At 26.4% G+C, this 16,463-nt stretch overlaps 2 protein-coding genes across 2 annotated transcripts in view; one reads left to right on the forward strand and one right to left on the reverse strand.

The window, feature by feature from the left end:
• LOC100575638 (TATA box-binding protein-like protein 1) overlaps window positions 1-4,405 on the reverse strand; it is a 16,667-nt gene extending 12,262 nt beyond the window's left edge. The window contains exon 1 of the mRNA XM_003246661.4: window positions 3,756-4,405. The gene's annotated coding sequence lies outside the window, so the exon portion shown is untranslated. The remainder of the gene's footprint in view (window positions 1-3,755) is intronic.
• A 6,978-nt stretch (window positions 4,406-11,383) lies between these two features.
• LOC115033266 lies at window positions 11,384-15,890 on the forward strand. Its single transcript, XM_029485543.1, has 5 exons — window positions 11,384-11,993; window positions 12,069-12,145; window positions 15,272-15,340; window positions 15,410-15,490; window positions 15,569-15,890. Exons 1-5 carry the CDS (start codon window positions 11,969-11,971, stop codon window positions 15,686-15,688), a joined length of 372 nt encoding a protein of 123 aa, XP_029341403.1. The 5' UTR covers window positions 11,384-11,968; the 3' UTR covers window positions 15,689-15,890.
• The last annotated feature ends 573 nt before the right edge of the window (window positions 15,891-16,463 follow it).

Below are 16,463 nucleotides of genomic sequence, written 5' to 3' on the forward strand. Positions count from 1 at the left end.
GCATTAAGCATTGGAAAATAACCACAAACCGTTACCCAACAATATTATTATCTATTTAATTACTGATTTCCATCGGTAAAAACAATTTTATAAATAGAATACTGCGTTAACTCTTATAGTCTTATCTAATGTATCTCTTATCTACGGTAGGTGATTTTTGGCTATATAAAAATTACGTTTGTCTAATAACTATTTGATTTTCTTTACTATTGCCCCCCCGGAGAAGTGCCTGAAACACTGATTCCAGTCCAGTGGCCTATAGGCCTATATAGAGAAGAAAGAACTCGAGCCATTGCCCATACTGAAATTTCAGGTTTAATTAAAACATATGAATAGATATATAATATTCAATATTCATTCATAATTACAACCCCCTACGCCAGTCCCTTAAAAATGCAATTAGCCCATAATGAAAATAAATTCCTACCTATGTACGCCACTAGCCTCTACAGTATAATTTCAAGTATATTTTTTGATTTTCATACCACACAATCAAACTATCAAACACCAAATCAAATTAGCCCTCCAAAGAATTTCACATTTGAAAATTAGGACTTTTAACACATAAATACATAATAATAATAATAACAATAATAATAATAATAATAAGAATAAGAATAAAATAATAATAATAATAATAATAATAATAATAAGAATAAAATAATAATAATAATAATAATAATAATAGTAATAATAAGAATAAAATAATAATAATAATAATAACAACAATAATATTCATGTAAAAAAAATGTTGTGTTAGTATGTATAATGCATTTTAATGTATAGGTATTTAAAAACTAAGAAGTTAAATTAAAAATGTAATTATTAACAACGTGAATATTCTTCTCACTAGGTTAATAGTAATAATTATAGATAGGTATTTATTTACTCCTACTATATATTCGGTATAGGTAGGTATATTAATTTTTTATATTTGTATATTATATTTAATGTCTTTATAATATTGACCATCGAATTCTAAAATCATGGATTATAATAGGGCCAAAGGGGCATTAATTTCAAAAAGATTAACTAATTTTTAAATCATAATATAGTAATAGTAATTCATCAATTAATAGTAATTTTTCTTACACATATTGTACCTATATTTCGTATTTAATTTGAAAAAAACAATGATAGAAATATTGAATTCATGATATATTCTCTGCTATGATTTTGAAATTAACATTTTAAGATTTTAAAACAATATCAATTGGAAAATATATATTACGATAAATATAAAGGACATACCTAGTGAAATATTTTGCTGTGTATAACGCCTTTTACATAGACTTTGCAACACTATTAATTAGGAAAAATATTTTTTTTTATGTAAATCCAATAGTTATTGCAATGCGTTTTTTTAAATAAGAGTATTCCATTAAATTTTAGATTATTCAAAACAAAAATTAGTACAAAAGGAAGTCACTTAAGTTATAAAAGTGATCAAGGACAATCGCGAATTTATTTTAATTATTACCAGGGCTAGGTTTTTGTAGCAAATGCTATTTTGGTGGGGAGTGTAATAGGAAGAGTAACTCTCATACCATATAAATGCGTTTCGAATCATTCTAATTACAATGAAGAAAACAATAATTTGCTTTTTTCCCCATAATTTCATTGTTTGGTATTTTTTACACTATTTTCTAGAACATTTTACCTATTTCTAAAATTATATTAATTCAACCTACTATATTATTTCCTTAAATAAGTAATAACTTACGGATAAGTAAAATCATTGAACTATTTTAGATGACTAATAAAATGCTGCAATACTTTCAACACCGGAATTCTAATTATTTTCAAAGATGTACAGAACATCAACAACAATATAAAATTCATAATGGCATCCAACATTAATTTAGATCAGTATAGCTTAAATAATTCAGTTTAGATTAAATATGGTTCCTTAACATCAGTAGACGAAGAAAGCTCATTTTTAATGCATAATAATATATTATTAGCTCCCAATATGCTAATAGTTTTAACGAGAGTAATTTAACTAAATATATGGTACCTACCAAGTAAATTAATGTTTAATCTTCATACCTAATTTTATTTTGTAGTCTATTTTTGTATTTTAGATTTTGAGAGGACCTATGAATGTGCTGATTGTATGAATGTGAATGATATGGGTTTTTTTTTTAAATTATTTATTTATGTTTATCATCAAGTTTTGGAGCAGTCTATAAAAGCGAACAAAAAATTAAGAAAAACTGAAATTTTTACGCAAACCAGTTTTCAAAAAAATAGATTTTGTTTTTTGGTGTAACTCTTAAAAGATAACTGTAGATAAATGAATTTATCACCTATTTTCTAAACACCAACAATTTTCAACATTTTTTTACTATTATTGAACTATTTAATGCATAAGAAATTTTCAATTTTTTTAGTTTATTTTTCTATAAACGTCATTGCATTTTTTTCGTTCGGTCGAAATGATTGAAAATGTAATAAAAGGTTCCTCATAAGTTATTATGGTAGTGTTGCTAAATATTAGATATCTTGTAAAGATCCATAGGCATGATTTTTTTTTTATAAGTATTTAAACTTAAATTGTTGACAACCTAAATCAAAATCTTGAAAATTTACAAATTATTTTGTAGTTATAAAATTATAAGCTGTTCAATTTTTATAACCAACGGTTGAAAATTTAAAACAAGAATTTACATAAATATTTTATACTGTAACCAAAATATCTGAAAAATGCATTTACATGGTTCTTTTCACACACATTTTAAGTTCAAATTTAGACGAAACCTTATAAACCTAAAATAAACGAAACCTAAACGATTTAAGTTATTTATTTGTAATTTAAAAATATTAATCGAGGGTACCTACTTGAAACTTTCAGAGTACCTATATCATTATATTTTATACAAACAATAACATCTTCAAATGCAATTTTTTTCGGCAAAACCTCGGCTAAACCAGACCATCTTTGCTCAGAATCGTTTTTCGGATACAATGATTTTATATCATTGAATTCAAATTTAACACATCCATTACAGTGACTCTCTAGACACCTAATGTACAGCAGAGCGTTACCCATTTTTTAAACTTAAATAAATGTTTTTTTGGCAATTTATTATAAACAATTTTTTTTAAAAATTTATTTTAATAGGAATATAAATCAAAGCCCTAATAATTATTACCATCATCAAAAATTGTAAAGTGCCTTATGGTCACAAGGCACAAAAACATAAGTGTTAAGTTATATAATGATTTTAATTTAAAGTGTACCTACCTAATTAAAACAGAAAATAAAAATAAACAAATTTATTATGACAAGTTGTATCAAGTTGTAGGTATCAAACAATTAAAAATATCATTAAATAAAATGTAAAATTAATCAATAAAAATGTACGTACCTATCTACCAAGTTGTAGATACGTAAAAATATAACAATTATATTGTATACATATTATAAATTTATACTTATACTATATTTTTTTTATTATTATTATTGTTCAATAAACTACGAAACTGAGGTAGAAGTAAGACTATAGTGGTTCCCAATAAGTGCACTGTAAAATTATGAACTCATAATTTATAATATTATATTTAATACGCATGCAATAATAAATACCAAGATATATTATATCTATACTATTATAATATAAAATTGGAATAAATAAATATATTTGAGTCCCAGCCTATAGATATATGCCTAACGTATATGCGATAAGAAAAATATACATACGCTATAGGTATCTGCAGGACAACACAACGGTACGGTGGATCGATATAATTACCTGTATTATTAATATATTCGACGATTTTTGATTATTGAGACGTTTACGGCGATGATTTCAACGAAGTGACCGATGAGACGAGAAAAAAAACGGCGTACGATATAGACAGTAAAAAATATCGTTGTGCAGTAGGTAATTACTTATAAGAGACAGTATAGAAAAACAATAATATATTGTACGCGGTGTCAAAAATGAGTGAGACGACAAAAAAGGACGCAGGAAAGAATATGGAGAACAAATTAAATAAAAAAAACAGCGATACCAATCACTATGATACAATACGGGACTGTGGTGTGTTTAACAACAACTTACAGAAGTGCACTGTCCGCTGGCAATGGAATAACGTAACATAATAATAATATATTGTCATACATTATTATTATTATTATTATTATTATTATTATTATAATACTATTTACGAATTATTATGGAGACGAACGTGCCATAGAGGATGCGACCAAACTCTCGTGTCGGTCTAGACTGGACGACGGCGCGTTGAGCGTTACGCAGTCATCGCCCATCGGAAATGCGTATAATATAATATCATCATTATGACATGGTGTGTGTGTGCGTGTGTGTGTGTGTATATTTGCTATTATAATAAATTAATATAAATTATATTAAGGCAAACGTTCACCATTGTACATCGTAGTGCTATCATTATTATTATTATTATTGTAATTGGGTATAATATGCTTGTCATCGACGTGAGGACCACGTCGTGATGAAATAATAATAAAATGCAATCGAGTTAATAATATTTTTAAAAAAAAACATAGAACATCTGTTTACGTCGCACATCCGGCGCGGTATTTTAAACGGTATAAAATATTATAATTTCGTTGTTGTCGTCGTCGGTAGGTACTTAAGTGAAGGGTATACTCGGAGGAGACGATGGTCGATGTTGACGCGGCGGCCGTTTCGAAGCGTAGTGTGACGACACTCGAAGACACCGGACGACGAGCTGTTGTTATCCCATCTTAGCACAATTACAGTGTTATTAGTTATTATACTGTTCCCCTACGACAAACTATAACCAGAGGTATAAAAATTACACTACTAATAATAATAATCTATAAGCAAGATAGGCAAGTTCATAAAAACAATTTAACTCATCTTATGAGCACAATATATCGTTAAGTTAGAAATTAATTTTTGACAAATAACAAATTTAACTCGCCAAGTTTAAAGTTGATATACAACAAAATAGTAACTTAACTCGGTTAAAAAAAAACCTGATCTACTTTTTATTTAGTATATTCTACTATATTTACGAAGCAGAACCACCTAAGCAAAATGTTGTGACCATCTAAATATAATATTATTTTATCAAGAAACAGAACAACAATATTATAGCATTGCCTTATTGACTAGGTACTATTTTTGTAGTATAGGTATAAGATATTTTTTTTTCAAAACGTGTTAAGTCATGTTAGAGTATAAAGCCATTAAAATCAAATTTTTTAATTTTAACTACCTATTGATGGATTATTTTTAAATCAACCGAAAAAGATAAGTTATTTCAACAGATAATTTAATCTGTCTATACATTTAGTTAATTAAGGAATTAAATAAATAATTAAATTAAAAAGTTAAAAAATAAATACATTTTTTAACTAAACTTGATCTTTTTAAATAGTAAATTCCCATCTTTGTTTTCTAGTATAATATTATATAAACCTTAGTCTCGTTGATTTAAATTCGTTCCCCCCTATAATATTCTCACTCAGTAGGTACACCTCGTCCCGCCGTGATCGATAACCACGAGTTTCACAAAGGACGATTCTTATTATTTCAGCACGGCATTTTAATATTTTAGTATACTATGATAAATGTATAACGACTATAACCCCTATCGTATAGATACTGTTTCAAAGAAGTAGAACGGGCCGATTGTGTTTGGATTCGCTTTTTGAGATCACGATTGGGTATTAAATGCGGGCGCCAACGTTGTCAAATTTCTAAAATTATAGAATCATTTTTGGTGTACGATGATCATTAAATTCAAATTTAACACATCCATTACAGTGACTTAACGATGAGGTATACTCGGGGCTACCACAATATTGAACTTCATAATATATCAGTAGCTTTGTTATGCACCTATCTGTTGGATGTAAAAGAACGTGGAAGGATCAAAACGTATGCAAAGGATCATATTTTAAAGGACCAATGGAAAAAAAAAATTGTATTCTTCATAACTTAACTCAACACTACTGTGTATAAGAGAACCATAAAAGAAGGAAAATATGTTAACATGGTACCTTCTATGTACAGGGGCGTTATTTGGGAGGGCATCGCCGTTTTCGACCAAAAACGTACTCTTCCATTTTTGGACGATTCACTTCTCAGCCAAAACAAGAAGTCGATAATAATTAATATTATATACTTTACGTATTTATGTTATACTAATAAAAAAACTAATAACTATTAAATATATATTATACCTAAGTTGTATAAAAAAATATATAAATAAATAATAATATAAAATTGTTGTCAATAATCTATATATATAAGAATCTAACTTGATTTTGGAGACGAAGGAAACCGGTTTGTTTGTTTATTTATTATTGTTATTATTATTATTATTATTATTATTATTATTAATATTATTATTATTATTATTATTATTATTATTATTATTATTATTATTATTATTATTATTGATTATTTATTTATTTGTTTGCAATTGCATTTTTCCATTTAAAATATATATATTGTTCATTGAACAAATAATTCATTGTTACCGTGCCTTCGATAATTCAGCGCTGCTTCGCTTCGTCAGCAACTATAAATTGTCATTTTTTAATTCAGTGCAAAACTACGCTGCTTGTGATAGGAAGATGTCGTTTTTTAATTCATCATATTGATCACAACCTAGTGAACCAAACAGCGGTTCCAGTAGGTTAGAAACATGCTGGTCAATCACAATCATATTATTCATCATACTTTCTTATCACATCTATCACGCTTACAGCAGCGCTGAATTATTGAAGGCACGGTTACATTTTGTTCTACCTTATCTCTATTCTATAATAAAAAGAATAAAATTTACTTGAATTTAATTGAATTCAAAATGTAGGATATATAATTTTCAGATATTAGCAATAACAATAACTACAATATGTAATTACATTATAATATTTGTATAGCCAAAAAATAGTGATATGTTTTTTAATTAAATTTCAAAAAAATAATTTCTTCCAGAGGAAGATCGGGCAGCTAGTTATTAAATATAATAGTATAATATGTGTGTAATATATTAAAAAATATTAAAATAAAATAAAATATTTGTAAAATTATTGCAAATATAATTCGGAAAATGATTAAAAGTATCATTTAGAATTTGTCAATAGTTATATTATACCTATATTATAATTATTTTTATATTTTACAAATATTATAGTATATTATTTTATTATTTAATATATTATAATCATTGGGTACTATTATATTTTAATTTATTTATATATATTTTGTATACAACTTAAGTATAATATATTCTATTTAATAATTTTCTATGAGTATAACATAAAGAAGTAAAGAACTAAGGTATATAATATTAATTATTATTAAACTTTTTGTTGTGGCCAAAAAGTAAATCTGCAGAAAAGGGAATAGGGTACCATTTTGGTCGAAAACAGTCTCGTCCATTTGGGAAGGGACGCAGCCGCGCAGGGTGTGCTTTCACACAATTTTTTTGTAAAACGCCATATTTGAGTCTTCAGCCAGGTTAGGTTAGGTGCCTATAAATGAAAGTGCCTATATGTGTTTTAAATATACAGATATTATTAAGTATATTAAGTATTCCGTGTTGATATTTTTAGTTTTAAAATAAATGTTCATTGTGGTTCCAGTGTCCAACAATTGAGAGTGTTGACTGTTGACCAAGACCAACTACCAAGCATCAAGTGAAAATCGACAACAGTCATATTTATTATATGTTATTCTTACGATCTGAAAACCAATATTGAATGCGTGTACTCGCTGCAGAACGAAAGCAATGTAAATAGGTAGGTAGGTACCTACCTATCACTATATTTGCAGGATATTAAAAAGGCAATCGCGAATGAGCTATATATAGGTAGATAATGTATATTATATTTTATAGTAAAAGTCAGATAAAACTTAAATCGCTTCCATTATATTATTACGGCGTAGGCAGTAGCTGGTAGGTATATACACTATACAGACTCATAAAGGGTACCGAAGTGATGATAGCAGGCCTAATAATAATAATACGGCGGTCGACGACCGAAAGCGCAATTCGCTGCGTCGCTGTAGGATTTCGACTAATAAACACAACCGTGCATGTAATAATCTAATATCATCTTTCAAGGGATCGCTGTTTATTCTTTAAGAAGGTGGTAAGATTGTATAATACATAAACATACGTGCGTACGCCGTACATAGTTTAAAGTGTTATTTAAACGCACGAGCTGGTTTTTTAAACCGGTACACAATATAGTATCAACTGTTGGCCGCGCGGTCGAAGCTACACCCTACACATGCTATCAAGACGTAGGTACTTACGCAATATTCCGATAGTTATTGTTACAATTTGTTTCGATATAACTTTTTCGCGGTGAAAATAACTCGTGAGATGTTCTGTTTTTGCCAATAGATAATTTCATTTCATACATTTTGTTAATTGTTTGTACACTGTATATATACAGATCGTTATATGTTTAGCATAATAAAATGTTTTCGCCCCCTCCCCCCCCCCAAGGCCCAAAACCCGTATTTCTAAAAATATATTTAATATAATATATTTCTAAAAATTGTTGTTTTGTATTTGTTATTATAAGTTTTGTGAAAATTATAACTATTAACCCCCCCCCCCCCAACCAGGTCTCTGGAACCGCCCCTGCATGGAATTGACCTGAAGATGCCCCTGTTTTTACCGCGATCAACTAACGACTGCTTATTTACTCATTGGCCGTACAATACAGGCCGTTACCAATGGGTGAATTTAATACACGAAATGTTTTATTTGCAAGACTCTTAGTTCTCCCATTCAGTATCCTTGGATCATACTAGGACTCCCATATTATGGAGACATATATCTGGAATATAATTAAAATTTAATTAAAATATTACCTGCGTGAGGAGTGAGCTACGAATGTTTTAAAAGCTGTGAACGAACATATCCCAAATCCACCTCTGTGGTGTAGTTACGGGTGGTTGATTTTATGAGGCTTAAACCTCCACTTTAGAACCAAAAAATAAAAAATATTTATGGAATTATACATTATATTACATTAGGTCATCAAATCTTAGGTTTGAGTTTTAAAAACAATAAAATTAAAATAATAAAATAATTTTTAACATCAAAATAATTTGCAACCTCAAACGCCTATAGAAAACCATTGACAATTTTTACTCAATTTTTTACCCACAAAAAAAAATTGTAAAATCAATAATTCATTCATCGCTCGATATTATCGTATCTAATTATTATTTGTAATTCATATAGTACTTTTATAATCGTTAGAAAAATTAAATGTAGGTACCTCCGTTTATTACTTGTCTTTCGTGTTTCGTCACTGGAAAAATAGTCTCGATATGTTAATATTCAGTGTTCGGACTTATCTAGATAATTATTTGTTCATCTTTTATCTTATCTAGATAAATAGTTATAAGGTATCTAAACGTTCATCTTAGATAATTTTTTTACTAATCTAAATAAATTCATCTAGATACATTTTTTATTGATAAAAATCGCGAAATTGTACTAAATTTTTAAATATTTATACCTACAGATTCTCAAACAAAGTTTATGGCTTATAAATAATGTAATTATTTTTATTTGTATCATTATTATTATTATGTTCCTATTGCCCAACTAAAATAATATACCAACATTTAAAAAATAATTGTATCTTTTTTTTTATCTAAATAAAAAAGTATTTATCTTTATCTTTATCTAGATAAAAAAATACTTATCTAATCCGAAATATTATCTTTATACGAATTACGAACCGTCTGTTGCTACCATGAACTAAAATACCTACCTTATTTTTGGTTGTTTCATACAATTTTTACAAAATTCATGTAACGTGTTTGTATTACCAACCAAAGACAGGTAATTTAGGTTAAAAAAAATTTTAAGACTGAACTATGAAACTTTATAAATGCTCATCAATAGGTAGGTACCTATATAAATACGTTTTCCACAATATTTTATATTATATTATTATTGTTGTGCTTACATATTTAATAATACTTTATACTCATTCAAATTATAATGCGTTTATAATATTTTTAATAGATTCTGATGTGTTTTATTAATTATTATTAGAAGAAAATAATGATATTTTTTTAAAAATAAGCAAAACCTAGCTATGTTTAGAATCAATCATACATGACCCAAGATAAACAAGCGAGTGAAAACTAAAAAAAAATATTTTATCTATAATAATCGAGGTACCTAAGTAAAATAGTAAAATAGTAAAATAGCTAATAGTTAATAAGTTGGTATAATAAGCAAAAATCTTATAATTTAACTTTAAATATTGATATACAATATTATCGAATACAAAATGTTATTTTACACAAAATTAATGAACTTGTTTTAAATTTTTTATTACCAAATGTGAACAAACAAAATATAATTAAACAATTCCATATAAAAACAAAACAAGCAAATGGTTAAATTTTAGTTAGGTCTGACAGTTAATATTAATATTGTTATAAAATAGTATTAACTATTATTACTATGTATGCTAAAATTTAAATTGAATCTAACATTTCAATGTGGGTCATATACCACCGCACCGTAGCCAGATGCCCTCACAGTTCCCCTTATATTTATATAAATATATAATACTCCACTTGACACTGATTAGTGGTAAGTACCTTTATTAGTCCTTCAAAAAGTAATATTATAAATTACATATTTATATACTACATATAGATGGTACCTTTGATGCTTCGACAGTCTATACCAGTGATTCTCAACCGGAGTGGTTGAAGTAACATGGTTAGGACTTAGGGCTTCCATGAAGTTTGTACATACCCCTGCTGTTATATATATAGCTGGGTACTTACGATTATAAAGTTATATTTGACAAAAAAATTATTGCAATTTGTAAACATAATTATAACAGAAAGCGATAATCAAAAATAATAAAATACCGCAAAACAAAACATAACGATTAACAAATTATATTATAGCTGGTATATCATTAAACAAAACATAACGCAAAACGTAATTTATAGAATATCATTAAACGAAAAATATCGCAAAACGTAATTTATAGAATTTAATTGAACGAAAAATAACGCAAAATTTAAAAATCCATTTATTTAAAAGTTACATTGGTTTCGTAGAAATATTTATTTCATGCATTCGCGGGCATTATAATTGATTATATTATTATATCCGTATCCAGGCCATTACCTGTCCCCATTAGTTATTATTAATACATTTAATAGGGATTAACACTATTCTAAATAACGATAGGTAAACGCCAAACTTGTATAACGTTTTAATTCTGAATAACGATAAACGCAAAAATTCTGTAACGTTTTAAGTAATTGTAAATAACATAAAACCAAATTTTTTCAAATGCAAGCCCTGATCTTAATATAACTGTGAACATACAATTATAAAAATATAGCCTAGCTTTTGACTTAATCCCATGTAGGTAGGTACCAACTTAGTTAAATTGTATTAAATATAAATGTTGTTTTAAATTATAACGGCGTTACAGCCATACTCCGGGATATTATTTTCAATTTCACTGACGACAGTTGATTGAAATAATTAATATAAGGGACAAATGGAACAAGCCCGTGTCATAACTATATATACAAATTAATTGGGATGCGTAAAATCCTTCTGTACAGACCATATAGGTAGGTGTTGCTATAAGTAGGTATATTTATAAACGCTATGTCAGCGGCCTATGTAATAATTTTTCCTATAGTTTAGAAGCCAACTGGAGAAATAAAGTTGCAATGTAAGAAGGGTTGGGCTTCATGGAGGTTTAATAATAGATTTGTATTTCTCACCAAACAGTATATAATAGTTATTTTAAAACCGTTCTACGGCGTCTACAGTTCGTTTACTTGTGTCTTTGAGAACATATCAAAAACCAAATGACAAAAACGGTGTGTGATAGATAGGAACCCATACGCCCATATCATACGCATATTAAAATTTTAATTTTTAACAAATATTATTGTGCCTGACTGCTTATTTTTTCTCTATGTTAGTAAATCACACTTTAAAAGGTGAGGATAATCAATAGGATTTATTGACTCTGTAGAATAAACAAATTATTTTTACAAATTTTACATATTAAATAGATTCAACAAAACGGAATACTAAAATGGTGATATTCAATGCAGAATATATTCCAGAATACAAATGGATAATGCTCGAGGTAAAGTACAAAAATCATAATAATATTTATTTACTTATATTTTTCATTTGTTGTGCATTTTTGTGTTAAAAAGACATTGTTTCGTTGTTTATAATGTAGATAAGTACCTACTTAAAAAAGAAAAAAATAGAATTTTTAAAATAAAATCCATTCGAATAAGTAGCTAATTATTATTAAGAAACATCTTCTGTTTTTTTCTTTTATAAATATTATTTTATATAATATTTTAAAAACATGATTTTTAAGCTTATAGTATAGGGAAAAATAACTTGTAGTAGGTATAGTGACATAAATATAATTTTGAATATCACGTGAACAATTATTAACCACTTATTAAATATCCACAGTAAATACGTACCTATTTTTAAGGAAACTTCATTACGTGTACCTTCTAACATTCAAATACGTCATGTGACAACGACATAAGAATTATAAGTATTTTTTTTGCACCTGCCATCACCTCTAATAGTAAAACTGCTTAGATTTTCAGAGTGGATTTGATAGAAAAATTTCTTAAATTCTCAACTCTTATATATTTTCTGATAAAAACGTGAATCAAGTATTCTAGTTTGTACATCTGGGAGGTCAAAGTCAAAAATTCTCAGTACTTTTCAAAATAACAGAAAAATGTAGGAAACCACTCTACTGCACACTATGTGTCAAGTGCACATCGTCATTGAGCAAGTCACTGCAATAGTGCAATGTATCTGTTAAATTTGAATTCAATGATCAATCGTTGCAAAAAAAAAATGATCCTGAACAACGAAGCGTGGTCTATCAGCCTATACGTAGGTATATTCAGTATTGCTATGTAGGTACCCACTCAATATATTTTATGATACATATATATTTCTGTACTACCTATTAATATTAATTTTACGATAAGCAATACGTCATACGTGAAATGAAATAATTTATATTAATTTAAAGTTTAATTCTTTACTTTATTCTTCGTTTAAAATATATCTAATTTCGTTCAAATTTGAACTTAAAATATCTCAAACGCTCATTAAAGGGAATCGCAGCACACGTATTTTTCATACGTTTTAGACCAATATAAGCGATAGCAAATTATACATACTTAAATTCCATACGGAATATCTGATTTATCGTATTTTTTATACGTGTACGAACTCTTTGACAAAATATCTAGACATTTTAGGAAGTTGTTTTCAAATTTTAAAAGCCCTTAAAATTAAGATTTTTTTCAAAATAATTCCATGAAATAATTGCATTACATTTGTATTTATTTTGGGCACAACTGTTTTTAAAAAAAGTAATTTCTAAAGAGCATAGTCTAGAAGCTTATAAATTCAACCATTTTTTCGAAATTATAATCGAATTTCAGGAAATATGTTTAATTTATTACCGCTTTTAAGTTTAATAGTTTTTATAGTTACGTAAGCAAGAATATATTTCATTTTTCGTGTAGTATTGACATGAAATGTTCAAATATTCATGGCATGTGAATTGCCTAATTATTACTCCTTAAAACATGATACGCTGGAGCCCCTTAAACATTATTTTGAATTTACGTTCCATTTTTTTCTCGGCAATTATATCAAAACAGTTAAACCATGATTGTCAAAAATTGGTTTTGCGTAAAACCATTATTCTTTTTTTGATTTTCCTATTCTATAAGAAATGTAAGTACCTACTGAGAATTTCTACCAGAAAATATATTTCAGTTGAAAATCTAAGCATTTTTATTTTTTTCTACTATAAATCGTGTACAGTACATAGGCACACAGCATTTTCAATACCTACGTGTTTTAATTTTCTATATATTTTATTCTTTTTGAGCTATTTATACACATTAGACGTTTTCGGGTTCTTTTAGATTTTTTTCTGTAAATATTATCAATATTTTAAAAATGTGATACCTACGAGATTAGTTGTTATTACAGCTGTTTAAAAATTTTAAAAATACATAGGTAGGCACGGTTCTTTTATAAGTACACCAATTTTAAGTCAACTTTTTGACAACATTTTTCAAAATCACAAAAATTTAGGTACAAATTATTCGGAAGTCCAAAATTTATAAAACTTTCAATTTTTATGTCTAAGGCTTCGAACATTTAATACTAGATTCCTCATATACCAATAGGTAGGTAAGACATATTCACACTGAAACAAAAAATTCTAATAATTAAACAATTTTTCTTTATAGGTAGGCTAACCTATTTGAATTTTATATTTATACAAAATTAGAAGTTTAAACAAATAATAACAATTATTTTAATGCCTTCAAAATATTTATACTTGAAACTTATATGATTATTATTTTATTTGATTTACACAATTACATTTTCAAAACATTTAGATTAATTATAAGCTATCTATTGCATAGTTTATATTTATACCACTAACCATGAAGTTAATAACAATAATATATGATAGGTATAACTATAACATATAAATATATAATAAACTAATTAATATAATAAATACAATGTATTTGTCAACATTTAATTCAACTTAACCTACCATATTGGGTAGGTACCTACTAATAGTAATATAAATTACTATACCTAATATCAATATAAATAATAAAACATAAAAAATCATAATACAATAAAATATACTTAGAATTATAGGCTGATAGATTGTTTGAATTTTGAATTTTAAATTGTTTGCTCATAATGGTTTTTATTACAAATCTAAATTATTTTAAAAATTCTACATAAATTTCAAGTAGGTAGGTATACATTTCTTTTTTTTAGTTTTTAGTAAGTATGTATATTATTTTTTTGTAAATTAAAACATTTTTATAATAGGCATTGTTATACTTTTAAGATTAGGTTACCATTTTATTTTCAGTAAAATGTCATTGTTGTCTATGTTGTAAAATTATTGCAAAGCGGGTTTTATAATTATAATAAATTTATCACTACTTATACAATTGTTATTATAATTCAGAACTTATTATTTTTATTTTTAATGAAAGACAATATTTTCCATAATACCACTTCCAGTTACCTAATTAAAATTGAAAATTAATTAGGAAGGTACCTAGGTACAATCTATGTTAATTTAATTTATAATCCTTATTTATTGATGTATGATTCATTTTAAATGTGCTAAAAAATATAGTTAATACCTTGTTTTGTCCAATTTGTATTACAGTCAAATTCAAATAGTAACAGCACTACCACTAAAGAAATAAGAGATTTAAAATGTAAACCCCAGAATAATGTAAGACTTAAATGTTTCATAAGGTAAAACAAATATTTTATCACCAAATAAAATCATAACATTTTTCAGATTCTAAATCAGTGTCTTCATAATAATATTGAAACAGATTTTCCATCAATATTTTACTTAATAACCTTAGTAGAAAAAATGGTAAGATTACTTAAATTATAGATATTTTTTTTGATATTTTCCTTAAATTTATAGTAGTTGTTTTATTTTTTATTACAGATAAAATATAATAACAAATATTATGAGAGAATTGAAAAAAGAAAACAGCAACAAATCATTGAATTACAAGGATTAACTATGTTTTTGGAAGATATTTGTAATGATCTAAAAGATTTTTAGAATTTTAATTCATAGTAATTTAATATGGCATAGATTCCATATGGTGGTAAATGCAATGTTAAAATACTTAAATATGTAGTTACTATGTACATTCTTTTTGAGTTATAATAAAATATATCATACTACATGTTCAACTTATTTTTCTGACTAGTTATTATATTAAGATAGTTATTATATTAAGATATTATATTTTATGTACAAAAATGTGTACATTTAAGTGCCTTTTTTATGTTAACTATTATTATTACTAATTATCATATATTAATATTTAATACTAAAAATACTTTTTACATTATTTTATTTAAAAAATAAATCATGTGTGTTTGACTGTCTAAAATAGTTCAATACAGCTTTATTTGTGTAATGTTTGGTTACTTATACAATTTCATATAAACATACAAAATATTATAACCCTTGATAGGTACTTGCACTAAATTAATATTTATAAATATTTTTACTATTAAACAGGTACTTAAGCATTTTATGACAACTAATAGCATTGTTTTGTTTGGTTAGCTATTGTGCAGTCACACATTACAGTAACAATTTTAAGCAACAGTGTATTTAAGTAGTATATACACAATTTATATCAGGCATGTCCAACTCAACGTATTAACTAAGCCAAAAATATTGAAAAGTTTACTATGCAGCCGACAGCCGCACATAAAAATGTTACAAAACAATTAATATTTTATACAAATTTTTTATTTTATTCATTACAAACACAACCGGTACAATTAAATTCATTAACATTTATTATTAATTCAATTATAAA

The sequence above is a fragment of the Acyrthosiphon pisum genome, chromosome X (genome assembly GCF_005508785.2).
Source record: "Acyrthosiphon pisum isolate AL4f chromosome X, pea_aphid_22Mar2018_4r6ur, whole genome shotgun sequence".
In the NCBI taxonomy this organism is placed as follows: Eukaryota; Metazoa; Arthropoda; class Insecta; order Hemiptera; family Aphididae; genus Acyrthosiphon; species Acyrthosiphon pisum.

Bases quoted from the DNA above. Each gene is read 5' to 3' on its own strand.
- LOC115033266 (XM_029485543.1), top strand. From the start codon at position 11,969: ATGTTAGTAAATCACACTTTAAAAG. The intron at 12,146-15,271 runs GTAAAGTACAAA...TTTGTATTACAG, and splicing joins ACAAATGGATAATGCTCGAG to TCAAATTCAAATAGTAACAG. The intron at 15,341-15,409 runs GTAAGACTTAAA...AACATTTTTCAG, and splicing joins AATGTAAACCCCAGAATAAT to ATTCTAAATCAGTGTCTTCA.